General features: G+C 38.2%; 1 protein-coding gene across 2 annotated transcripts; it reads right to left on the bottom strand.

Annotated features, from left to right (window-relative positions):
• Positions 1 to 2,216: 2,216 nt before the first annotated feature.
• arhgap6 (Rho GTPase activating protein 6) lies at positions 2,217 to 26,539 on the bottom strand. 2 transcript variants are annotated; one of them, XM_015013977.2, is made up of 13 exons: positions 25,921 to 26,539; positions 13,267 to 13,426; positions 12,441 to 12,512; positions 10,686 to 10,948; positions 10,261 to 10,456; positions 10,123 to 10,178; positions 9,879 to 10,029; positions 9,108 to 9,256; positions 6,670 to 6,849; positions 6,019 to 6,116; positions 5,639 to 5,901; positions 4,409 to 4,483; positions 2,217 to 4,311 (listed from the first exon to the last, which is right to left on the bottom strand). In XM_015013977.2, exons 1-13 carry the CDS (start codon positions 26,065 to 26,067, stop codon positions 3,758 to 3,760), a joined length of 2,364 nt encoding a protein of 787 aa, XP_014869463.2. In that variant the 5' UTR covers positions 26,068 to 26,539; the 3' UTR covers positions 2,217 to 3,757. The 2 variants fall into 2 exon arrangements, with proteins under 2 accessions (XP_014869463.2, XP_014869464.2); XM_015013978.2 differs by lacking the exon at positions 25,921 to 26,539 and adding an exon at positions 20,631 to 21,154.
• Between the last annotated feature and the right edge of the window lie 311 nt (positions 26,540 to 26,850).

The following is a 26,850-nucleotide window of genomic DNA, read 5'->3' as shown; positions in this document are numbered from 1 at the left end:
ACCTTCCTCTGTCCTCCCCGCAGCTGCTCCTGATGCTAAGGAGTCGGCTCAAAACGGATGGACGTCCTGCTGGGAACAGCAGCAGCCCTCTGCCACAGGCTCAATTTGCATCCAGCGGCAAAGATGAAAAGATAAGACATGATATAAAATATTATATCTTAATCGCTCGCTTTCAGGAAGCAGGTCACACAAAAAAATATTATCTCCATTCTGTTTATTCCACCCCACCCCGCCCCTCAGCCCAACCTGTTAGTGTTTAGAGGAGAAAAACGGCTCTGAGAGAGAAATACGGCACATCTGTGAGGTTTGGTAGTAAAGCGTCCGACACATCCAAACATCCTGTTCTGTCTCTTCAGGCTTGTTTAAATTAAACCCGGCGGTGGTCAGGTCATTCCAAATTCACTTACACAGCTGTGAAGGTTAAACTTGTTGAAAAGATTGAAGAATCTTTCCAGCCTTTCAAATAGTGTAAGTATACAAAAAGCCTTATATTCCTGATACTTCCAGCATTAGCGAGCTGTAGTAGGAGTTTTTCATCATCCAGGTTTGTGTTAAATATTGCAACTTATTACCACAGATCATCTGAAATGTCTTACTTGCATAAAGTTCCAAGGACATGCCAGAACCTAATTGATAGCCTGTAAAATCTAATCTTTAAATGCTTAATTATGTTTGACTGTTTGATATGATTGAGTGTGAAGAGAAATTAAACTCTATTCAATATTCAATAAACTGTTGAAGCTCACTGAACAGAGCCACAGTGTTTGCTTACTAATGACAGATTAAATGAAAACGCGTTCGTGGTCTTATGCTGCCCCCCTATGGCCACATTTGGTAGTTATCATTGCAATGTTGTACATGACAGGAAACGATACAAGACCCCCTCGTTAAAACGCACTTAATTATAATAAGGAACTGTTTTTTCCCCCTATTCTGATTAATATATTATCAAGAAATCACTTTAATAAAACTTTAAATAGAACCTGTCTGACAACATGAAGATCTAAAAAAACAAAAAACAGAATCTGAAGAACAAACAACACAGTCACTAACATCTATCAGTCTAGAATTATTTGGCAATCCCACAAACTACATTGAAATCAAAATTAATAATTAAAAAAAAAAAAAAAAAAAAAAAACAATTGTTGAACTTCCCCAGGTGTGGCTGACCAACTCAACTGAGATGTTGTGGCACGACTTGTCAAAATTCCTCCTCAGCAAGATAAAAGACATTTGGTTGATTTTCTTTCTTGCTATAACCCATTATTTTATGCATAACAAAGTCCAACCCTACCAAAGACATCCTTGGAGAAAAGTTTTGTTTTCCAAGGTTTATGAAAGATAAGAGTATTTCTAACTGATCTGCAAGATGCCAAAAAGAAGGCAGCTGTGATGCCAAAATAAAGAGGAAGGTACGCAGCCACTAAAGCCAATAAAGCATTTAAAGCCACTAAGCGGATTTAATTTTGTTTAAATGCCAGTTAACTCAAGAAAATGCACACTTGTTAGCAGTATCTGACATATTTTGTGAAGAGAGTGTATCCATGTGCACACCACACAATCAATAGACGTGATGCTTTGATAAAGCTGGTTGGTGTTTTCCTAAGTAAAAACCATGGTGACCATCCCTGAGCCGAGATTCGGGAGATTTATCGACGATGAGTGACACTGTGTGAACACAGAGTGACACCTACCTGTCTGCCCATCTAAACAAAGGTCACATCGCTGTGTGGTGTTGGTTGCCTGACAAATGCAAACCTGCCACTGTCTCCAGGGGCAGGATAAAGGATTCAACAAAGAAGAGAAGAAAAAAAATAAATAAATCAAGCTTGGACTAGATTTAAAAAAAAAAAAAAGTACATACTGAATTACTTCAATGACAGTGACAAACGTGTGTAGTTCAAAGACAAAACACAATTTAAAGTTGATTTTGTGGGCGTCTGAATGATATTTGGTTCCATATTTCATCTATAATATAAACAAGAAAGGTACAGATGAAGGGTGTAAGGAAAAAAATATCTGACAAAACAAAATGCACTTTTTCTGTCATATGAATTGATAACCGCTTTTCATGAAACACTTAAAATAAACTAATGATGTAAAAATATATCTGGTATATGTAATATAACTTGTGATTTTAGGTGAAACACGGTGAGAAGTGGGGAGTGTGAGGCATGAAAAAGAGTTGAAATGTAACAGGGAAGCGAAATGACACGTTTACAAGATGACACTCCAGTTTTAATTTCCTGGAACACACAAACATACACAGATTGCACCATTTCCACTATTGTGACTGTAGCAAAAATCGTAACCAAAGTACATTGTGGTATTATTGCATTCAGCATAATAAGACATTCAGGTGCACGTTGCTGTGAAAACTTGTTTTCCTCTTTCACAGATTTCTTCCCTTTTCGCTTGTTTTCACACTTAAATGTTTTCCGCTATAAAACACATTTTAACATCTGACAGATAAAATGAGTAGATGACATGCAATTTTCAGTATGGAGATTTTATTTATTAAAAGAAAACTATGCAAACAACCTGGCTCTATCTGAAAAAATAATCATTGTACAAAACTGATAACTGGCTATTCCAACTTTGGTGGCAGCAACTACCATTAGGTGATCTGGAAGTCTTTCCATTCTTTGCATAATGTTTTATTTTATTTTTTTTTTAATTCAGCAATATTGTAGAGTATCTCAATCAGGTCGCACTTTGACTAAGCCCTTCTAAACATTAATTCTTTTTTTGTTTTTTAATCTGGGCAGATTTGCTGGTGGGCTGTGAATAACTGCACTTGGATCCACCATTTCATGCAAGTCTTCTCAGCCTGAAGTGGCAAAGTAACCCCAGACTTTCACATTACCACCTTTATGCTTATATTAATGTTAGTAGTCTTAGAAATTGGGGGGGGGGGGGTTGGGGGGGATGGGCTTTTGTGTTATTGTAGGTCAGAAGTGGCTTTTAACATGAAAATGTCATTTGGGTGGAATTTTTGCCAAGTCTCGTTCTTATTGTTAAATAATAAACAATGAGCTTAACCAAGGCAGGGGAGCCGTGCAATGCAGCAATGTCTGGACATCGGGCTGATGCAATGATTGGACGTTCTTGGTTCTTTTTGTGGCCTCTTGATTAGCTCTTGGTGTGCTTTTAGAGTAACTGGCAGGACAGTCTTTGGAAGTTTCACCAACTTTCCATGGTTTCTCCGTGGGACTGAACTACAAAATGTGGTCAGAGGACCGACTACTTTCTTTTTTTACCCAAAGGACCAATAATTAAAATAATAGTTTGTTTGGACAGCTATTTCTTTTCTCACAGGAAATAAAATAATTTGAAAATTGCTTTTTATATTCACTCAGGTCATCTTTGTCTGATATAAAATTGGTTAACAATATAGGGGGATTTAAATGTGACCAGAAAAAAAAAAAGAAAAACAAAATAATTCTTAGAAGGGACACATAGTTTTTCACAGCATTGTATTGATGGCATTAAAGTGTACATATTTGTCATGGTCGGGTTGCGAAAAATTTCTTTGTATTAAATAATTCTATAAAACATTATAACACAATAAAATAATAATAATAATATTAATAGAAAAAAAAGAAAAACAATGTAAAAAAGCATCCTTCAAGCAAACAGTCTAAAAGTTCTAAAAATTGAAAATACAACAATATAAAAAAGTTAGGCTGATTTATTTATTTTTAAACAACGTATAAATAAACATTCATAAGATAGTCTAATGTTGCTGAAATGAGAGTCACACCAAACTTTCTGGGAAGGTTTCTGGATTTTTACTTGACATCATCTGCCAGACGTGCCACTTTTCTGTCTGTAGGTTTGAGCAGTCAGAGCCCGTTTTCCTCTCTGTTGGACCTACAGTCTGAAGGGCGGGCGGGTTCTGCTGGGGGAGCAGCGACGTCTGGGCGTCGGCCTGACGGTTGAAAACAGAGACTGGGCAGGGAGCAACTGAAGTCTCCCGAACCGATCCAGCACACAGACAAGGAGACAAAACCTCTGTTCTGTCCATAAATAACGGACATGTAGGGCGTCCTGTCCTTTGTGCTGAGCTGTCTGGGGTAACAGCCCCTGATTGGCTGCTCAGTGACTGATGTAACGATGATTCTGGCTGCCTCTGCTCTCTGTGGTCATGAGGACCACTGCTGCTGCAAGTCACTGGGAGGTGTGGCCTGTTCTCCAAAACGCCCAATGATGTTTGTGTCGCTCCGACGGGCAGCTTGTTGTTGCCTTGGTGACTGCTCAATCCCTCCGACGATCCATACGAGTCACATTCTGAGGTATCTCCAAGGGAGCCTGTTGGGAATCGTTTAACATTTTGCATTTATTCCACATCCCAAGGCCGTCTGGAGCGAGCATTAAAGAAATGATAAAACGGAGATAATTTTGTTACCAGTAATGTGATGGCTAATAAAATCCTTCCCAAAGAGCTCATGCCAGGTGTCCCAGAAACAATCAGCCGAGGCATCTGAGAGAAGCAGGAAAAAAAAAAAAAAGATTATACTGTCTGCTTTAATGCATGGTTATATGAGCAGGAAATATGACATAAATAAAGTCGTGATTGTTTTAGGCTGGTTTCTGCGTGCTTTTGGCACGTGCATTGTTCCAGTTCTGTGATGAATTATTTTTAGCTCCAGTAACAGCTGGAAAGTTAGAAATGTTTATATTATAACAAAGTAGGGGGAAAAGAAATCCCACTGGATTGAACCTGGAGAATCTCTAAAGAAGCTATATATACATACCCTCTGAACTTTTTCACTGTTTGTAAAGTCACATTTTGTCTGTTTTTTTGGGATTTTATGTAACAGAGCAGCAAATGGCATTACATAGATGTCAAAGGAAAATGATACACGGCTATCAAAATACTTGACAAATAAAAATCCTAAAAGTATTGCATGTGTGTATCCCAACATACACCATGCAGAGTGAAAATTTCATTGATCTCCTGGAGTTACGACTGATAATCTTATTTGTTTAATGTATCAGCTTTGCACATGCACAGGCCATTAATCTTTTCATCAACTTGTACCAGTTTTCTTGTCCCTTATGAAGAAAAAAAAGTAGGTTTACAATTGCCTCCTTTGTTTAAATGATTGAACAACACGTAGTGGGATTTTTAAAGCGATCAATATTGTTTTATTTTTTTTTTCTTTACCTAACTTCAAACTTCTTCACAACTTTATCTCTCCATTTTGCATTGGTCTACCACTTAAAATCCCCCCCCCCCCCCGTTCCTCCCAAAATACATTATTATTATTGGGATCTACTGTGACAAATTTACAAAAAGAGTTTGCGTGAAATGACGCCTCTCAGACAGTACATGAACCCACTTGATAGCTATTACTCCTCTTGTCTTAATTTTTATTGGACATTCAAAGTTTTCCTAAATGTAAGAGAATCATAAATTATCCTAAGCTTTTAAAATGTGTTATCTTTATGTCTCTGAGTTTTAATCTTATTCATCCCACAGGTTTCTGCTCTCCTGGTTGTCAGAAAGACAAGTCAGTGGGTCAGTTCCAAACATCTCTGTTGCATTGCCTCTTGTGCCAATTTGGGTGTCAGGGTGTGAGTGAGTCAAACTACTTCTAAAGTACAACCATGTCATAAAATACATTTTGTTCACCTTTGTCAGCAGAGAGGATTGGCGAATCGCTTCCTGATCCATCTTTGGAACGGTCACTTAGTTTGTACTGCCTGGGGCGTATGGGATCTCTGTCTGAGTTCAAACTGCTGTGCTCTGTGTCCTTAAGTAGCAGTCGATCTGACAGCACAGGAGAGTTATTGTCATAAGGAGACACCTCTCCGCTGGACGCTTTGAGGGAGTCACTAGACATGCAACTCTCTGTCAGAGAAAATGAATCTTCTGGGCTCAGAATGCCTGACTCCCTGCGAAGAAAACAGAAGAGAAAAAAATAAATAAATCACGGGATCTCAATAACGTACAAAAACGATCAGCGGCCTAGCAGACAAATCACGTAAAGAGGGGAACTACTGGAAACTTACGAGCACTGAGAGGCCCTTCTTCGCAGCAGATATTCGACAACATCAGAATCCGTTTCAAGCAAGCTAATCAGCACCTCATTCTGAAGATCTGCAGGAACCTAGGTAAAGCAAAAGTCCAGTTTGTTTCACCGTCTTATAAATAATCGATATCAAATACATATTTCGTAGCAGTAAAGAAAGTCGTATTATGAAGAGCAAAGATTTATTTCATAGTACACATCACTAGTTTTAATTTTCTAATTTTTAAATAGCAGTACAGATTGTTTTATTACATAAAAGAGAGAGTTCTGTGAGTTCTTTTCAAAGAGCAGGACTTAATTCCTGTAAAAAGCAAAAACGTAAGAAGATGAAGCCAGATACTGGAGTGCTTCCAGTATCTGGCTTCTCATTTCTTGAAATTGAGCGTAGATAAAAGCTCATTTTACAAGGTTCTGGACTAAAAACAAACTTACTTTAGTGATGTAGCTTTGTTTTACAAGCACCTATAAAACCTTCTCTTGGTTTATTAAGTCGATGTTTACATTTCCTTTATGTGGCTTCACTCTGTTAAGCCCAACAATGGCTCATAAAAACAAGACGTATCTGTGACTTGGTTTGTCTTGAACTCCACCTTATCTTTGGCTGCTTTAAATGCCCCTGTGCTCCACTTACCATAAACAGCATATCATAAGCATCGATCATCCTTTGGACAACACTGATGATGGCTGAACTCTCCTCTGCATGCACAAAACTCTGGACAGAAAACTCTTTGTCTGAGCTCTTTTGCTTGTGCAACAAGTTGGGACCAAGGATTGTAGCTAAATTGCGTGACGTCATCTTGTTTCCTGGAACCTAAACGAAAAACAATGATAGAATTTTCTTTTTTTTTTTTTACAAATAAATCTACTAAAAAATGAAACAACAACAACAAAAAAACTTATTAGGTCAATGATTCTGTTCAAGGTCTGTTTCTGTGGACATTACAGTCATTTAGTTTCATTGTTGGTCTCAATAATACGTTTGTCTCTTCGGCTTGTGTTGTCATCTTATTCACACAGTAGTCTCGCCTTTTTGAAACCTGTTTGTACAAAAAGCTGAATATCAGCCGTATTGCAATTTTCAAAGAGCTCGAAAGAAGAAACAGCTTAAAGTCTGGAAATTACGGTGCCCTTTCTTGGGAAAGACTGGAAATGTGAACACCTGGCTCCCTTCAAACAAGATAAAAAATGTTCTACAAAGTCTCCAGGATCTTCAGCCATAATTTCACGGCGAAGGCAATTATGACAATTTGCAAAATTTCTCTGCACACATTGGAGGTTTCTGCAGCTCCACTGTCACTTTCCATCTTACTGTGAAGAACGAAGCACCATCTGTGTTTTCATCAACTGTTCACCAGTATAGAAGGATGCAAGTGATGAGGTTTTCAGTATGGATGGCCCGTTTCTCTATCCACATATAGTGACTTGAGTCAGAATGAGCCATGCATAAAAAAAATCCAACTTGTCTATCTTTTTCTGATCATCAGGCTGACGGTCTGAAACTTGAAGTTATTTTCAGAGTTCTGCTTTTCCCTTCTTCACATAGTCCTCTGTTCTTTTTGTGGCTAAAGGCAATGTCAAGTCTTCACTTCAACAGCAGGGATATACATTTCACATTTAAGACGGCGCTTGAAGAACCCACAACTCCCCTAAATCTGTCAGTAATTTCCCTCTACGTGCAATTCGGAGGAGTGTGCGCTTCTTCATGGAGAGTTCAGTGCATAACAATCTCTTATCACCAAGAGGCATTTGCATGTTTTTTTATTTTTTTATTTTTTAAATATTTTCATCTGCTTGCTGAGGTCGTAGATAACACTCCTAGCAAAAGCCTTACAATAGATAAGTGTGCTTACAGGGCTGCCAGTGGCATGATATCCTGGGTTTCACGGTCCTGCTCGAATTCGTCTGACAGGGGTATGCAAACCATGAATTATGGACAAGCCACCCCTGTTGCTATCAGGCAGGCTGTTGCTCAATGCAGCACCAAGTATGCAAAAATGCTGTCACAACAATCTCACCAGGAAGGTTTTGTGCTTGTTCAAACAGGCAGAGAAGGCTTTGACTCATCAAGAATAGCATGGAGTGCGCTGCTGTCTTGATGACCCCCCCCCCCAGCAGACCTCTCCATCTAGAACTTGAAACCATCCATGTTCTGGCAGCTTCTTTGTCGAAGTTTTCATTATCTGTCGTAAAAGTGAGCCACGAGCTGGCCAGCATTAATAATGGATCTTTTTATTTTGAAAATACATCCCCCTAAAAACTTTACCAGAATAATGTCATTTCATATCAATAAGGAAAAACAACAAAAAGCAAAAAAAAAGTAAGGGTGTAGAATATAATCAGAGAAATAAATTCTTTGCGTCATTAGCTCAGCGCGTTTAGTCCGACACAAATTAAAATGTAGCCCTGTATTATTCTCAGTCCAACACATTACCCATCTCAAGGTAATTACCTAAAAATTACACAAAATCTAATCAGTGCACAGAGGCAAAATGAAAATAAATAGATGCTAAGTGTTCCTAATATGCCTCCTCCTAATCTCACACATGCTCACAGGTACTGGGCTTTATAACAGGAGAAAAAACAAATTAGGCCATAATGGAGGGATGTTCACAGAAGCCTGGTGTCTGTGTGCTCATGGTGCTTCATGGAGAGAGTGTTCATGAATCATTTGATGAAGATAATTGTAATCGATTAACATGCATAACGGCGCTGCTGTTTTGGCACAGTAATCTCTTCAAATTAGAGGCTGCAGATGCAAGGCACATCTGTCCAACTGCCCTCTGCTGGCTGCTGGCATTCATCGCATTAAATCTGGGGAACAGTCTGTTTAGGAGGATGCAAATTACCCTCTTTTGGCTAATCATGTTGGGGGTGGGGAGGTTCTATGTATTTGGCTTTTGCTTTTGTGTCTAAGCAATAAAGCAAATGTGTAATTAACATCAAAGTGATGAGTAATGTAAACAATCTGGGAAATTACATATAAACGTCCCATGAGTTATACAAAGCAAATTCTGCTTTATTCAACTCATCCAAAAGAGGGGGAGATTTTTTTTTTTTTTTTTTTTTTACCTTTCGTCTTTCTGTGTCCAGGCTGTCTTCAGCATGTGAGGACACAGTGGACAATAAGCTGAGGATGCGCTGCAGCGTGTCGCTATTAGAGGGAGGAAGCAGAAATATGAGGAGCTGGATGGCACTCTGTTGTTTGGAATAATCCAGCACTGCAGAAACACAAGTGCATCAACTTTAGTCAGTTAAAAACATAATCAAAAAGTTCATGCAAACATTTACATCAAAATAGCGTACAAAGCCGGTGAAAAACTTGCCGACACCAACCATTGGCATGAATGTTATATAAATTGTGGCCCGTAGACACATTTCATTCACAGTTCTTTTTCCAAGAAGAAATGATCAAATAACTTAGAGATTTAAAAAAAATAAATAGTCAGTGGGCGATTGTGGATTTTCTCAAATTCACAATGGTTCAAAATGAAACATCGCACAAATACATACATAACGTGTACATGTTTATGTAGATATTAACAAGATTATTGAGTAATTGACTTGATATTTAAGAACTGTCATCATTAAAACTGTTAGAAAAGTTTTATTTAAGTAATTCCTTGACTATATAGATCTGGCAGTAAATTTTTTTTACTCTTTAATTTTACAGTAATGTTTGCAATAAACTAATTCGAACTGAACTACCGTACCACTTAAAAAAAACAAAAAACAAACATTTATATCGCATCTTTAAGTGTCCCAAATTTACACAGCATCCATGCCCATGGTGAGTAAATGCAAACTTTTCATCGAGACTGCATGTGTCTGTGTGCTCCTCACGCATTGTGTGGATGAAAGCTGTGTACAGTTCTCTTGTCAGCAGCGGGTCAGGCAGGTCTCTGAGGAACTTCTTCAACAAAGCAGCGATGTCGTGGACGCAGTGCTCATCGCTTAGGTGCACTTCCCAGCCTTGATCAAACTCCTCACGGAGCTAGATGAAACATCATCACAATCAGTGCTGCAAAGGATTTTTATTTTATTTTTTTTAAACATCGAGGAAGCTGATCAAAGTACAGAAGGTTACCTGTCGTACTCTCTTTTTGGAACTCCCAACGCGGAAAATTCCTACTGTCTGCAAGCCTGAACAAAGACACGAATGCTTCACAAGTGGCAACAACCTCATACACGCTCATAAAGTGATTGATGCTTCTGAAGTTTGTACCATTTTTTTCCAAGTGTTGGCAGCAGAGATCAACTATCCTCGGCACCTGTCTGTAAATAGGGTTAAGGCTGAGCTTTTTGTCGCGGGGTTTCTTCCTGTTCCCGGCTGCCTCATCTGGCAGAGACAGCTGAAGGGCCTCCAACAGCCGAGCCTGGTTATCATCGAGGTCAGTGATGCAATCCACAGACACTCCACCCTGTCAGTCATAAGAGTGACAACCATGTAGTCAATGGAACGCAAACCAGCTCAGCGTTGCTGCAGGAAAACGTGTGCGCTGGCTTCATTTAAAGGCCGCAACATCTGCATGCAGAGCGGATGTCTGAAAAGGTCACGAATTCCCACCGAAATCTGCAGAGCGGCTGTAATCAGACAGATCCCCTGTTGTTCTACATGAGTGAGTCAGGTTTATTGACAGAAAGGCTTACCCTCCTGGATGTCCGTGAGGCTATGTCTGGCGTGCTGGGGAGTGGAGAATCGTTATGGCTCTCTGGGGTGGAGCTCAGAGAGGAGTTGCTGCTGGAGAGCTCCTTGTTAGGCCGTTTGAAGCCAGAGGACAGGTGAAGGAAGGATAGCATCAGTTCGGTAGTGTTACTCTGCTCCTCCCGCTGGTGATCGTGCCGGAGCTTGTGCACGCGGTCGTTGGTTATGACGTGCGACAGCGGTATGCCAAACGCCTGCGGCGAAGTCTCTGTGTGAGTAGGGGGAGAGCAAGACGCAGTGATTAAAGCTGAAGTTGGCACACATAGTTTCAGTCATGTCTCGTTCACAATGTCTCATAAAAGCATTCATACCTCTTCAACTTGTTCATATTTTTTATGACACAACTGTGAATTTAAAAGCACTTTATGACAAACGTGTGGGATAGGCCAACACAGAATAAGGCAGAAGTGGGGAAAAGAATGAGGGATTTCTAAATTTTTACATTTGCTCTGAGTTAAGAACTACATTTTGCTGCACTTAGAGGTTCTAGTACCTTTGGGTATGGGTCAAACGGCTTTGCACAGACTGAAAGGGGGAAAGGGAGTGAAAGATTTTCAAGTCTTCCCAGGGATGTTTTAGTAGGGATTGTGATCTGGACTTTGATTGGTCCATTCTATTACGGTTCCAGTCCAGCTGCATGTTTAATGTTGTTCTCCTTTGCAGCCTTTAATGGGTTTCATTCCATAATAGCCCTATGTTTATCTCCATCTGTCGTTCCACTGACCTTTTTATGCGCTTCCCTCTAACCCTAGAGAAAAAGAATCCACACATAATGATGCTGCCATCACCAAATTTCAGCTTGGGAATAGTGTGTTAAGGACTAGATTCAGTGCTAGTTTTCTATATTTTCTTCAATTTAGCATTTTATTGGTATAGGATGAAGGTGGGTGAATACAAATGCAAGACATATATATAGGAATCCATATAAAAGTGTACGTTTCCGTTACTACTGTAGCCTACTTTATGTGGGTCTATCACAATAAAATACACTGTGATTGTAACGTGACAAAATGTGCAGAGATTTAAGAGTTACGTACATTTTTCAAAGCACTCTATCCTTTGTATAATTTCCAGGGAAACATATTTAAATTTTAGCAGAATCTTAAATAAATTCTACTAAAAATAAAGAGGAACTGGCAACAGCAGAGCACGCACTTAATATTCAGTGAGTGCATACTTTCCCAAGTGCCTTTGTAAACAAAAGACTGAGGAGAAAAAGAGGAAAGAGGGGGCTGGGAATGCCGGAGGATAAGCTGCAACGAATGAGCCTCCACTTAAGATTGTTTTAGTTATTTCCCTTGACTGCCTCTTTCTGACGGAGAACATCACTTTCCTGCCACATTGTTGCGGCGGGCGGGGCAGCACGCTGGTTGAAGATCACAGCTTCCTCTGTACTGGAAGATTCTGATCACTCACAGCTCCGAGCGAATAAACAGCTGAGAGTGTGTTTGGTGGAGTGAGTGTACACAGCTTCAGCCAAAAAGGATAAGAGCTGCTTTTAAAATGTCAGAGCCTGACAAGGCCCAAGAAACTAATAGGACGCTCCCACGGATCTAAAATACAACTGTGTTTATCTCCGCAGGCTTGAAAATGACTTCGTTTTGGGATTTACAGCTATACCATTCTGCTGTGATGTTTGTGTGAAATCTTCTCACAGGATAAATTTGAGAGACACCACTATTCGTCATGAGCGGCATTACCTTTGTCTCTGCTCTTTTCCTTAGATAACGAATCCAACTTCTTCCTAAGAGACTTCTTGTGCTTGTGGCCATCTGTAAAAGAAAATACAAAAATCCGGTTTATTTAGCTCCTGTTCAGGCTTGTTTCACTACTGATCCCCTTCTTAAACACAACCAAGCAATGTCATTTTTGCACTATACTCGGGTGAATAAAATCAGTATTTTAATGCAAGTGATTCAATAATATTAGCTTTTCTTAATAGGCAATCTTGAAGCTGATTCGATGCAAACTAGAAAACTTAATTGCCTCTCACCAGGTGAAGGAGAGAAAGAATAAGTTGCACAACATATTGAACCTCAGAGCGGTGACGAGGACAGCTTGGAAGCAGCATTAGGTATATTTTTAAAGTTTATGTGGCATGCATTCAAACTGTGAGCCAACATGAAATTAGACCAGTTTGATTGATTTGTGTCCATTCCTGAACTAGATCTATACATGGCAAACTAAATGACATAAACATATACTCCTCATATCTACCTGAATTCCAGATACATCAGCAAATAAGAAAGTAATCCTTTATTGCAGTAGCATAAAGTCAATGGAAAATATGGTTCCAGCTCTACAAAAACATGTATTTGCCTTTCTCCTGCTTTTGAAAGACAAACTAAGGTTACATTAACTACATCACAGCTACTGCAATAAAAGACACATTTATTTCCAGCTTTTCACACAGATATTTACCAGGTTTTCCAGTAACTGGATCTGTGCATGTTCACATATGTCAACAAACAAAAAGAGGTTTGCAGAAGCGAATATTTGTGTGAAGTGTGTGAGGAAGATAAGTACATTTTGGAATGGTGATATGGCAGCCGAGGTCGTGACACCGAATCAGTCGCCTGAAGGCAACTTCCTGAAGGCGGACCCTCTCCAGTTCTGAGAGGCTCTGCAGTGGGACTGGCTTTAGGGAAATGCTGGGTCCCAAAGATGTATTCCAGGTGATGTCACCCTGAAGAGACATGCAGATATCATTCATTCAATAAAGCAGACAAAGTTTTGATGTTGAAGTTGCCAACCAAACAGAATTCTTCTGTTTTTGCTGGCTTGTCACACTTGAAGTTGCAAAATGTAAAGTTTAGAAAAAAAAAATGTTTTACATATTTGTGAAACTGTCACTATGTTGTGACAGCAAGGTTTCCCCCAGAAAACTTGCTAAGCCTGGTGGTTGGGCACTAGGGCAATCATTCATCCATCAACCCGTCATGTTTTTGTGTTTAAAGTTGACAGATAATTTGAAAATATCACTTTATACTTATGTGTTATTAAAAGATTGTAAGATTAATACCTGAACACCAACTATAAAGTATTAAAAAATGTAAACATTTTAAAAAGACTTAAAAAAAAAAAAAAAACATGCTTAGCCTGGTGGGGGTATAAGTGAAGCCTGGTGGCCCGCCAGGCTTATAATACATGGGGGGAATTGTGAAAAGAATAAATCAAGCTCCTCCCAGTCCCAACTAGAAACAACCAATCAGAGCCAGGAGGCGGTCCTTAGTGGTGTCAATCATGGCCATGTGTGCGCTGTTCACTCCTTTCCCTCTTCCCCTTTTGCACTCTGCTTCCTTACAGCTTCTCTCCATCAACAGAGCCTGGCGGGAATGCTAAAGTTAGTTAGCATGGCCACTATTCGCAGCAGATAAACAGTTTTTCTGTAACGGTGAGTTGCTTCTCCACCACTAGCACATTTAACAGCACATTCACAAGGTTAATTGACAGCGATAAGACGCTCCTCCTGGCTCTGATTGGTTGATTCTGCCTGGGAGACGGGTAATTCTTCAGGCAACAATAGCAGCACTGGGAGGAGGTGGAGGAGATCAAGCTATTCACAGATTATCTGTCTCATTATACTGTCACAACATGGTTTTAGCAATTATGTAAAAAAAAAAAGACATTAAGCTGTTCTTTAAATGTTTCAGATCATTAACATTAATCATTAATTTCACACAGAGATAAGCTGATATAACCTGATAACTGGTTATGCCACCCTTGCAACAATTATCATCAAGTGCTTGTGATAAATGGAACATTCCTGTAGTGTGTATGTATATGCATCCCATCATGATCTTAAAGCATATCCAAGCAGCAAAGCACCCCTAGTACTCCCACCAAAAGTATGATGTTCTTTTTCTCAGTTAGATTTATGCCACATGTGACAAGATACACAACTGCTCAAACGTTTCTTTTCTGTCTCATCAGTCTGGGGAATAGTTTCCAAAAGTCTTGCAGATGTTGTTGTTTTTTTTTTTTTTGGCAAATATAAGACTGGCCTTTCTCCTCGGTTTGGTCAGCTGGAGTTTTCTCTTAGAACTTTACCAAGAATGCCATTTTTGCCGTTTTTGTTTCTTACTGTTCAATCATGAACCCTAACATTAACTGAGACACGTGAGGCCTGCAGTGAGTTAGACATCATCCTGGGTTCTTTTGTGACCTCTGGGGTCAGATGTTTGTGCACCTTTCAAGTATTTTTGGTCTTAGGTCATCCCTGTTTCACGTTTTCTCCATTTGTGGATGATAGCTGTCACTGTGGTTCACTTACTGTACTTAGGCCGAGGTGTGGCTGGTTAAAACGAACAAAAATACATAAATAATAATGTAACAGGTAGGCCACTATACAGTTTGCTTTTAGCCTTTGCACAGATTGTCTTCGTCAGGTATAAAAAAATAAGATTTGATCACCTGAAATATGTCTGTGTCAAAAAGCAAAGACAAAAGAGAACTGTAAGGAGGCAAAGACTTGTTTTCGCAGCACTGTATATCACACTGAAGAGGCCCTTGGTATGCAGAAGCTGATAGCTGTTTCACTCAGTCTGATAGATGCAAACTGCACCATAGCTCTACAAACAGTAAAACCGTTTACTTAATAATTGTCAACAGTTGTGCAAAATGTTGCAAGAAACAGAATTATTTACAGTGAATTCATTAATACAACACTTTAATGTTCCACTTTAATTCTAATCCTTAACATATCTGCCTCAGACGCAGGTAGTTCAGAGCACACTCTGAAAAGTCAGTAATAATCCTTTATTTTAATGAATCAAAAGGCATTTTAAAGCAATTGTGAAGATTTAACACAGTAGCGGTAAAGGGGGCATATAATCAGATTTTACATTCTCAAGCTTTAAGCATCTTCATGCTGAAGATTAAAGTGCTTTGATCCACATCTATTGAGGCAATCATTTGAGCCATGTTCCAAAGAGGCTTAGTAACTCATTATAAGGATAAGGCTTACGGTGAAGTAGCTCACTTCCATTTAAACGAGCATTAGGACTGAGCTACCATAGCAGATGTTTTTTTTTTTTTTTTTTTTTACTCATACACGCAAATCGTAAGAAGAGGAATATAAATGTGGCAGGGATGTATCTGGCTCCAGGTTCCTATTTCTGCGTCGCAACAACCAAAACACTGTCAAAGAAATATCTTCAACGACGAGAACAATAAGGAGTTCTGTAACCGCTGCTGAGCCCACACAGAGTCTTGAAGTCAACATCATTATGTCAGTTTGAAACTACATGAAGAGACAGATGCAATCGAGTCAGTCAAAATTTCACAAAGGGGTTGAGACCAGGTTTCCAGGATGTGAGAACAACAAGCTTCAAAACATGGCAGAAGAGTGGAAATATCTACCTATTGGAGCCCCAGTTAGCACGTTAACAAAGTATTGAAAAGCATCAAGTGCATAACGAATTAGATGCAACTGTGGAAAAATCCAATGAGTTCAGTGATTTGTTTTGCATTGTTTAACAAATTTTGCAATATGGTTCTATACTTGTCTCGATAGCTTCAAGTTTTATTAAACGGTACACTCTCAATAACTCAAATGAATTAATAACTTTGCTTTCATTTAAAAAGTGAAATGCTATACATACATTATGAGGAGAAAGCTCTGCTTTGCAATTATGATGATTTTACACACCAAATAGAAATGTTGGGTTTGATAAAACACAGTGGGTTCCTGAATCAACACTTTATATTGGACCTCTAGTGCCTCTCCACTCTTCTTCACATATTCTGGGACTTTGATTTTTAAATGAAATAGAAAAAATAAGTCTTTGGACCACTGAGCAGCAGATTTTTTTTTTTCCTTTGTCCCAGGTAAGACACTTTTGATATTGTTTCTGGTTCAGGAGTGCCTTTACACAAGGGGTGTAACATTTGTAAGTTCCTCAAACACTTGAATGTGCTTTGTTCACAATCATAGGGTTGCACCACCAGTTACCGATCTTTAAAAAATACGATCTGCCAATTCCGATTTTGGCCATTACAAATTTTTTTCTCTAAAATGTCGCTAAATACATTACTTTATAAAAAAAATAATTTTAGTTCACCTAAAATTTCAGAGAAGTTTAGCTCATATTTCACTTACGTCATTTTCTTCAAAATTAACAAAAAAATAAATATTTCAGTATGAATGTATTGATTCTATGTAGGTTTTGCTTTTTGTATCATATCAGTTAAATAAATCAGTTTTTCAGTAACATTCTAAGTTATTGAGATGCACCTGTTAGTAATCCATACTCCAAGTTGCTGTTTTTTTTTTTTGTTCTAATTTTTAGGGTAAGCCTTGTTGATATATGAAAGTATGACTTGATATGAAGGAGAAGCTGCATAACTGATTGCTTCTGCGGTAGCTAGCTGACCAAGCTGAATTAGGTTGCACACAATGCAGTTTGTTTGGGGATGGAAGTTGGGCAACACATCTCAAGTTACAGGATGAATTATCTAGAGTTTTTACAGAGCATGCACAGACGTTTGCAAGTAATGACATGCTGTAAATTTGGTTTCATCAGGATTTATGGCTGCATCTTAAGATCCAGCTAAATGTACTGGAGGGCTGGTCAAACATCTTTCCATTTATAGTGATGTTATAGCAACTAGAGTTAAAAGCAAGAAAGTAGTGGAAACTATGACTTCTTGGTCAGTACACCAATTGGTTACCATAGAGACTGTGGATGCAGAATGGTACAGGGACATTACAGACCAAGGAATACCATACTGCTCATGTTTATTCTTCTACATTGTAAAAAAAAAGGATACCACTCTATCAAAACCCTCTGAACAGGAAATAACTTATTTTTTAAGCCTTTGTTCCAAACATGTTGTTAAAATAATTCATCTTTTTAGATCTAAATAAATTATTCAACATAGGTATGTATATAGACAATTTTAAGCGCTCATTTGATATCCTCTTAACGGTTTTGTCTTAAATCCCCTAAGTCAGTTAACCTACACAAGAAATCATGTAGTAGATTTCAGAGACATTCATTTCTCTCTTTACATTCTTTCAGAAGTAAAAAACGTTTTCAGTTGTTCTCAAGACGTCTCTTACTTACCAGCTTTGAACTTTTGCCAGCAAAGTACATTTTACAAGGCTTGTCTGCATGTCTCGTCTTTTCTGTTTTTATTGGTAACATTGACAGAATGTTTAACGAGTACCTACATATATATATATATATATATATATATATATATATATATATATATATATATATATATATATATATATATATATATTTTTTTTTTTTTTAATGGTTTTCTGAGTTGCAAAGGATGACCAACTAATAATACTCATCTTTTTGGACCAAATTGAACGTCTATGTGACCTACCAGCAGAAAGAAGAGATGTGGCAATGTTTTATAGGTCAGAGGTAACGCGACATGCATTGAGCAAATCGTGCCAGCCAATTCTGACAAGCATAAATTCCTCTTGTATGACTCTGGCTGAGGTGAAACTTTCTCTGTGTCTGATGCAAATGCGAGCTGCCTTCCCACAGTTTCTGTTGACGTCTTCAGATAAAAAAGCCTGTTTGGTTCTGTGAGTAATTTCCAAGTATTGTGCTGAACATTTTAATGCAACACCCTTGTAACCCCCCTTCCCCCCCGCATAATCACAGGTGTTAGTGGGTCAAGCCGAGACATGCCACCATGCCACAGTTTTGCTCCAATGCTTTCCAGTTATGAAAGCAATGTGAATATGTAATTTTCTTCTAGTGATGCAGGCATTTTTTTTTTTTTTTAAGCAACCAACTGTAACGCAAATGCAAACATTTGGGCCCAGTTCTTACAGGACAGTCCCCCTCCTCATTTTACTGTATTTTACTTAGGAAACACATATGTTATACTTTTTAAATGGCTTTACTTGTTTCCTCCATACAAAATAAAAATGTCTGAATAAACCAAAAATTAAGAAGTAGCCAAACTTAAAAAAACGGATACAAAGAAATAACCACTCATAATGGAGTCACTTAACTTTGAGTGTTTAAATATCCCAGCAAATTAGGTAAATAATCCTGTCAGAAAGGCATAAAACAGTGAGTCATACCAGCCCCCAGTCTGAATCAATGAAAATCCACTGATTGGTTACAGGTGCATGTGGATGTGGCTAATTTTAATTCAAAGCCTTGCTGAGAAGCAGCAGCGCTTCCTAGAAAACAATGGGAGGAAATCTGCAAAGTAATTCATACAATATGCCTGGAAAGATTACGCTGATCTAGTAAACTTGAGCGAGATCCATGGAGGTGAGGAATACTCCTCAGCTCGGGATGCCAAGAGTTAATTCTGCAGCACAAGTTAAAAAGGGATTAATTTGCAGATGTAATAGTTCTTCATAAAAGTATCTGTAGCCCTTGAATTTTTTTTCTTTTTCTTTTTTACATGTATTATATTACAACCTCAAACCTTGATGTACTATATTCACGTTTTATATAACAGACCAAGACAAAGAAGTGCATTGTTTTCTTCTTCTTTTTTTAATAAAAAAAGTTTGTTATATCTGATACCACTCAAGCAAAAGTATTGCAACTAATTGCTTTTCAAACAGTGGAGTCTCATAGACCAACGCACAGAGGACAGCCAAATTGAGAAGTTACTTCAAAAAAATAGCAGTCTGGGCAAGAAGAGCATTATACACAGAATAAGTTAAATTGATATGAGAAGACTAAAAACTGAACATTTTGTCCTTCATACAAAATACTATTTGTGGCAGAAACCTAACGCATCACCCTGAATGAAACATGGTAGTGACAGCATTATACTGTGGACATGTTTAGGGACCATGTAAGGTTGCTGATGGGAAGATGAATGAAACAAGGGCCATAGTGTAAGAAGTAATTAATCAATCATTAACTGACTTATACAGACAAAAAAACAATGCCATTTGCTAAAATAACAAACATACTCAGTCTTTTGATAGCACCTTTTGCTATCCAATTATTACTCAGTTAATCCAGGAAATAGTCAAAAGAGTAACCCCACACAGAAGCACTGATGTTAAGTCAAGCAGAAAGGGCTGAGCTTTTCACATGTTGAATTTAGAAGTATTTTTAGCTGCAGATGCATCTATGCATCAGAACATCAAGCGCACAAAAAAGGTGTCCTAAGATGTTGCATTTTAGGCAACATCTTAGCACACCTTACTACTCATAAGAGTAATCAATTAGAGGATAAAGTCTTTTGGACTAGAGGATAAATAATACTTGCAGTTTTACCAAGTCAAAATCCAGACCTAAATCTAACTCAAAAGGGTTGAGAATTGCTGTCCACACACTCTCCAACCAATCTGACAAAAGTTGAGCTGCCTTGCAAAGAAAAAAAAAAAAGAAAATGCAAACAATTCAGAACAAATGGAAGACAAATGCAAACGCAATTTGCTGAATTTTGTTTAAAAATATGTTGAAAACCATACGTAATTTTCCTTCACTTTACAGTCACGCACTACTGAAAACTGTGGTTGGAACAAAATAAATGGAGAAAAACACGACTGAGGCATGAATACTTTTGTAAGACTCTGTATCAAACCCTGTCGTTTTTCTATTTGGAAATTTTTGCCCAATCTTCTATTAGTCAGTTCGTGGCGTTGTAAAAGTACAACAATGTGAGCACAAGCTACTGCAAATGAAAGCATCTATCACACACTAAAGAATATTCTTTTTCTAAAAGAAAATAAAAAACATCTATTATAAATTAAGCAACATATTTCAAGTATATTTAAGGCAGTAAAGAATATTTTACTACGTGGTAACAATGCATTTGCGTCATTGTGTTTTGTTTGCCTTTATGTATTATCCCGGTGACTTCGGGGCACATTTGAAATATTCATAAGCCACAGTTAACTCAAACAGCTAGAAAAAAAAAAGCTCAACCCAGCAGTTACTCACAAGACAAAGGATGCTGCTTCGTTCTCCCATCACGAAAAACCTACTTTCCAAAGACAAAACGTCACCCGAACTCCGTTGAAACCTGAACTTTCTCACAATTTAACCTGCGCCACCTGACTTCGCTCCAACTCTTCCCAACAATGAGCCTAAATCAGAATCACGGTGACACTTGGCCACCAGGGGTCACTGCGAGCACGCGGAGAGAAACACCGAGCTGACCGACCAAACACATCCAACATCTGTCAAAGAGAGAAGCGCATGGAACAGGGTGGGGCTGCCTGGAGGCGTCGGTCTCTTCCTTAATTTACCGCAAACAGATTAAAGTGTGTACAGGCAGATTAGCGTCGAACGAAAGACCTCAAATGAATCCACTTTAAAGCTCTTGGCACAGTTCGACAACGGCAAACAATTGTCAAGACTACATTACCCATAACCCTCAGCTATTACCATAAAACCTATGGTAAATGTTCTACGATGGTTGTGATCTCTGAACCAGATATTAATCAACTTCTAGTGGTCAGTCATAAATAAATAAATAAATAAATAAATAAATAAATAAATAAATAAATAAATACGATTTTTACTGTGGAAATTAAATCACTTATCTTTTGTTTATTTAAAACAAAAAATAAGTGTTTTTTTTGTTTTGTTTTTTTATAGCCTGTACTCATCTACTCAAGTTTCTTAAGCATATTTGTTTTGTTATTACTTCATCACTATTTCCTGCTTTATTCAAATCACAATTCTTGATAGTTAGGTTAATTTCAAAACATGTTCATGAACACTATGTATTTTGTGACACTTTTTATATATAAATATGACAGACTGTATTTTTAGTTGAGTGTTTAGGGTATTTTTCTTTTGGCTTCTCAGATGTGTATCTTGCTTCCACATACAGCTAAAAACATGGCTGGAAATGTAAAGTTGAAAACATGTCCACATAAAAACATACATGTACAATAGATTTCTAAATATGGTTGGGAAAGTAGCTTAGGATTGATTGAAGGGGCCAAAAATGTGTCAGGTACAAAAAGTCCTGACACAGAAAATCCTTCTTTAGCGCAGAAGGATTTTTCTGCGGTAAATAAACATATCCATTAAAATATGTGCCTTTGAAAGCTCAGCCTTTGGAAGATCAGTGTTTGGAAGGTATTATAAAAACATTTTTAAAAGCACACCATGATTTTCTTTTTTTAAAAGTTGATCTGAAACACTTCTACAGAAACATCTTTTTTATTATTATTTAGTTAATGTGATATACAAAGAATTGACCTGCAGAGGTTAAAGGGGAGTATGATCCCCAGAGACAGAAACAACACTGCCCTTCAATTTATTGCATTGTAAATCCATACTCCTCCCCCAGCCTAATGGACACAAAAACAGATTAAAATGTCATCTAAATTATGACCCAGTAAAAATGCTTCTTTGGCCAACAACATCATCTGATGAGTTTTATGAGCTGCATCCTCCTACCTTTAGATTAAGCCTCCTATTAACCTCATGACCTCTGTTCCAGCGACCATATTCTTATTTTTAATAGCATTATATCCTCACAAAGGCGTTACGAACGGCTCAATCTAAAGGTCATAAAGCTTTCTGGGTGCTTCCATCAGAGGCTCCTTTGGGGGTTTGGGGGAAAATGAATGGCAAAATTTAATTTGAAGAAGCATATCCAAACTGGTTATTTGGAGCATCCTAAAAAATATATTTTTCTAAAGCTCTCATAATCTCTATGCTCTTCCGACAAAGTTCCACAGAGACAATATTAAAGAGAATGCAAAGAATGCAAAGGAAAAAAAAAAAGAAACAATAAACGAAGAAAATACTTTCAGATTTCTTACAAAGCCATATCCAAAGGCTAACCTAGCAGCAAAGCGGAATTGTCTCAAATGAAGTGCAGTAAACCATGCTGGGCACGCTGTGGATCAGAGAAAAGATTAGTGTCACATTTAACTACAGACCTGGAGGAGAGCCTTCACGCCTGTTGTCATAATATTAAAGGGAAAGTAGAACACTTAGAGGTCAGTGACATTGTACACAGTGCTGGGGATAAGTGCGCAGGATATCAGCACATATCACATACAAGTTGCTACTGCCAAATACCTATGTAAAACCTCTTTGCTCTATGCTGCTGTTGTATGTTTTTGATAAAGTTTTAAGTGCTCATTTTTCTCATGTTGTTCCACAATTGAACACGATATGCTGGGGTGACCCAGAAGACAAACAACCCATATCTTACACTTTGATAAGCCATTGTAACCATATGTCCCTTCTTGTAAAGCTCCCATTTCAATGTGTTTTTTTTTTCATAAAGTATGTGGGTATCTTTCTGTTTACAGCAAGAAAACCCTTCTGACAAAACAGATCATATCTGCAGTGTGACCACACACAGGTTGCAATGTAAGGTTGGCGCAAACTGCTCCGAAACAATGACCGGCCCTTCACTTTTACAACTGCAAACGACCTGCGATGTTTTAAACTTATTTCCATTTTCCACGCAAATGCCAGATCGTAAGGTGCCACAGTCGCTGCAGCCCAGCAAGTCTAGCCCCATGCCAAGCAAATGTAAAGTCTCTAGTGGGAAGAAATATGTGCCTGAGGGATTGTAGCCAAGGATCAGGTCATGCTGCTGCACTGTGAGAAATAAGAGTCGAAGCTTTCTTCATGTAAACCAGATGTCTCTGCTTTCCATCTCGGCCCAGGCTGCAGAGATCCAAAGTGAGCGCACCAGTAAAAAAAAAAAAAAAAAAGGAGTGATATTCAACTTCTTGTGAGGAAACCTTCTCAAGTTTACAAACTGTGTTGCTATGTAACCCACAATTAAACATTTATAATTAGCACAGCGTCATACGTGCGGAATCATATGCAAAAGCTGCAACGGTTGTTTTTTTTAATACATTTACACCAGATGGAACCTGAACAAGCCAAATGAAGTCACTCTTGAAATGGAAGTCTTACAGCACTGGGGCCGTTACTGGGTGGAGGTGCAGTAGTTTCATGTGAAAAAGGGGGAACAAAACATCCAAAACAACAGAGACCCTGACGTGTTGTTGCAGTGGTCGCTTGGATACCATTGTCCCTGAGAGGAGAACTTGACTATATGCACACCCACAAAAATGTGACTTTGATTACTGAATTGAAGAAAGATTTTTGCATACAAAGGCACTGGCTTGTAAGCTGATTGTAAGCTGACAGCCTGGTCATGTGAGTCTTCAGGCAGGAGCTCAGTCCCTCTGTTTTCAGTTGTGACTGTAAAACACGGTGCAGCTGCACCATCTTAAACATCAAGATGGTGCAGGTTGTTTTTTACAATGAAATAATAATTAATATTTAATTATTAAATATTGGCGATTAATAATTCATTAATAGCGTATTTCACAACAATGTGGTTAACAATGGCATGAACATCTCAACAACAAAAACTTGCCCAAAAGACCTTAACCTCATGCATACTCCCAAATATCTGTTTCACTTTTTTTTTTTTCCCCAGCTTCATTCAGGTTCTGTGAAAAAGGAAAAAGTTCTGGCTGTGGAGTTAGTGTTGATAACTCCAGAGGACAGATACTTGGCATTCATTACAAGGCTATTACGGTGTCAGGTCAATGATATATTTCCAATATGATAAACAAACAGTGTTGCCATGGGGAAAATTTAAGCACAACAGTGCAGATTGCCTCCAATATTTAGTACTCTGTTTTATTTAGTAATGTGATAGCTTCCAGTGCACTTTCTGCAAAGCAGCTGCTGCACATTGAGTTGCAATTTCGCTGTCCTCCACACAAGTTTAGAGTTGCTCTGTGTTGTTTGATGTGAGATCTGCAAGTGGTTATGCAAGAAGACAAGCAGGGGTATGCACAAATGCACCTATATATATATATATATATATATATATATATATATATATATATATATATATATATATATATATATATATATATATATATATATATATATATATATATATATATATATATATCCATTATATTTTCAACCTGCTATAATTTTATTCAGACTTCATGCACCTGAACAACACAATTTATTGAGCGGAAGGAAAAGAAAACAGTTTCAGTTTTTGGGGGGATTTTTTTTTCTCCTAACAAATAAAAAACCTGTAAACTTTGATTTACAATAGCATTCAGGCTGTCAAGTCAATAACTTACTTTTTGCAAATACAGCTACAAAACTTTTGCATGTCTGTAAACTGAAAAAGATTTACGTTCTTTTCCATCCAATCTCACTTACTCGGGGTAAGTGAGATTGGATGGATTGCCTCTCTGAACATTAACTTTCATGTTTTGCCACATTCTCAGTTAGATTCAGGTCTGGACTTTGACCGGAGAATTTTAACACCTGAATATTAGATTTGATCCAAAACTTCCCATATTTTTCTGGACAATGAACTGCCACCCAATTTCATGTCTTTTAAAATTTCTACCATATCTTCTTCAACTGTCACCCTGTGTTTGACTTCCCATCAACTCAGATCCCATTCCCTGCCCCTGCTGTCTCCTACAGCATCATACTGCCACCACCATGTTTCATGCAGGAATAGGTATGTTGAAGTGAATCCTAAAAAAAAAAAGAAAAAAAAATTCTGTTTGCTTTGCAAGTTCTAACATCAACACTTGTCTCAACTTTGCACATTCCTCCGGAGCACCACCTTTAAAATGTCTCCATTCAGTCTTCTTAAATGTGCAACAGTTTACTCATCTCAACAGAGGACATAATTTAGTGTAAATTGGATGAAAAGGGATGACATTCATCACTTGTAGTGACGCAACAAGCTGTAAAACATGTTGGTCCACACGTAAGCAGACCTCTCCAGTTAGCCAGAGACCTGGTGATGTTGCAACAGCAGAAGACTGTGATTGATTAGTTTAGGGAGGTTTTTCTACTCAACTCCCATCCAGCATTTTTGTTTTAAATAATACCAACACTATATGAAATAAAATGAGTTAGTATAGTTAATCCTTCTGCATTCTGTTTTTTTTTATTTAATTATTTTATGATATTCATTCATTTCGCAATGTTGTGAGTAATACAGAAACAACAGTAATGTAACCAGCTCTTACACCCTGTGTAACTTGAATTTTGCTAATGAAGTGGGGAGTGAAATTTGCTTTGGAAAGTTTGGTCTCTTCAAAGTTCCTACTTTATGAGTTTCTACTCGAAGATTTCCAGCAGGAATAACTAACGCCCACCATAGCCACCACTCTCTGCAGTATGATCGAAAACAAAACGTAGCAATGACACGTCTGCCTTCAAAGCAAATCAATTAAAGGTCACTCACCTTATACGAAGTCTCCTCAACCTCGGTACCACAGTGCCGCATCAAAGTCGAATCCAAACTCCTGGTCTGCCTCAGCTTCTTATTGGAAATTCTTTTGGGGCTTAGCGAGCATGAGAACACGCTGCTCAAAAGTCCTTGTACGGCCATATCGCATAGTCAGCCGTTCGTGTAGTATTGGATATAGATCCGCAAACTCATAATCGGAACTCTGCGAGATGAACCGTTTCCCGTCCAGCGCTCGCAGCGTCTCTGCCAGTATTATGAAATGCGCGCCCGTATTCTCAGATCAGCTCCTCCGCCTCCCAGCGCTGTGACTCAGTGCTTCCTGCGTCCAACATCTCAATGATGCTTCTAAGAAGTATGTTGATTTCCCCAAACGAGCATGACAAACAGTACTCAGTGGGGTTAGGGGGGCATGACTTTGTTTATATTGGCTCTGAGTGACTCAGCCAAACCAATTTGAATTGATCTCGCAATAAAAAAAATAAATAAAATAAAATAGATGGTAGTTTCGTAGCGTTAACAGATTTTGATGTTCAAAACGGACTTATAAGTGATTTATAAAACTTATAAGTCTGCAAATATTTCAAGGCTTTTCTAAACCACTTTTCAGAACATCTTTATTGTTTATTGACGCACAAACACTGTACACAACAGATTTGCAAATAATGCTTTCATTTATGTCGGGGGGGAAAAGCCATCGAGGCAATCTGGGCACATTTGAAATCTTACTTAATCAACTCTAATTAATTTGAATGAGTCGTGATAACTTAATTGATAACAATAAACCATATTTGTAGGACAGCTGAGTTCAATTTAACAACCCACAGCCAGGCTTACTGCCTGACATGTAGAATCAAGAAATCACTTCAACTGAACCTGCTTAAGTTGGCTGAGAGATCTCAAAAAGCAAAGCATCAGCTCCAACCT

Source organism: Poecilia mexicana, unplaced genomic scaffold (assembly GCF_051168715.1).
Source record: "Poecilia mexicana isolate PSO_F unplaced genomic scaffold, ASM5116871v1 scaffold_2, whole genome shotgun sequence".
Lineage (NCBI taxonomy): Eukaryota > Metazoa > Chordata > Actinopteri > Cyprinodontiformes > Poeciliidae > Poecilia > Poecilia mexicana.
This window is presented reverse-complemented; position numbering and strand designations above follow the sequence as displayed.

What these genes read in the sequence shown, in the direction of transcription:
- arhgap6 (XM_015013977.2), bottom strand. Translation starts at nt 26,067, where the DNA reads ATGGCCGTACAAGGACTTTTGAGCAGCGTGTTCTCATGCTCGCTAAGC. An exon ending in GGAAAAGAGCAGAGACAAAG is followed by an intron (nt 10,949 to 12,440) that starts GTAATGCCGCTC and finishes CTACTCACACAG; the next exon opens with AGACTTCGCCGCAGGCGTTT. An exon ending in CTTATGATATGCTGTTTATG is followed by an intron (nt 6,117 to 6,669) that starts GTAAGTGGAGCA and finishes TGCTTTACCTAG; the next exon opens with GTTCCTGCAGATCTTCAGAA.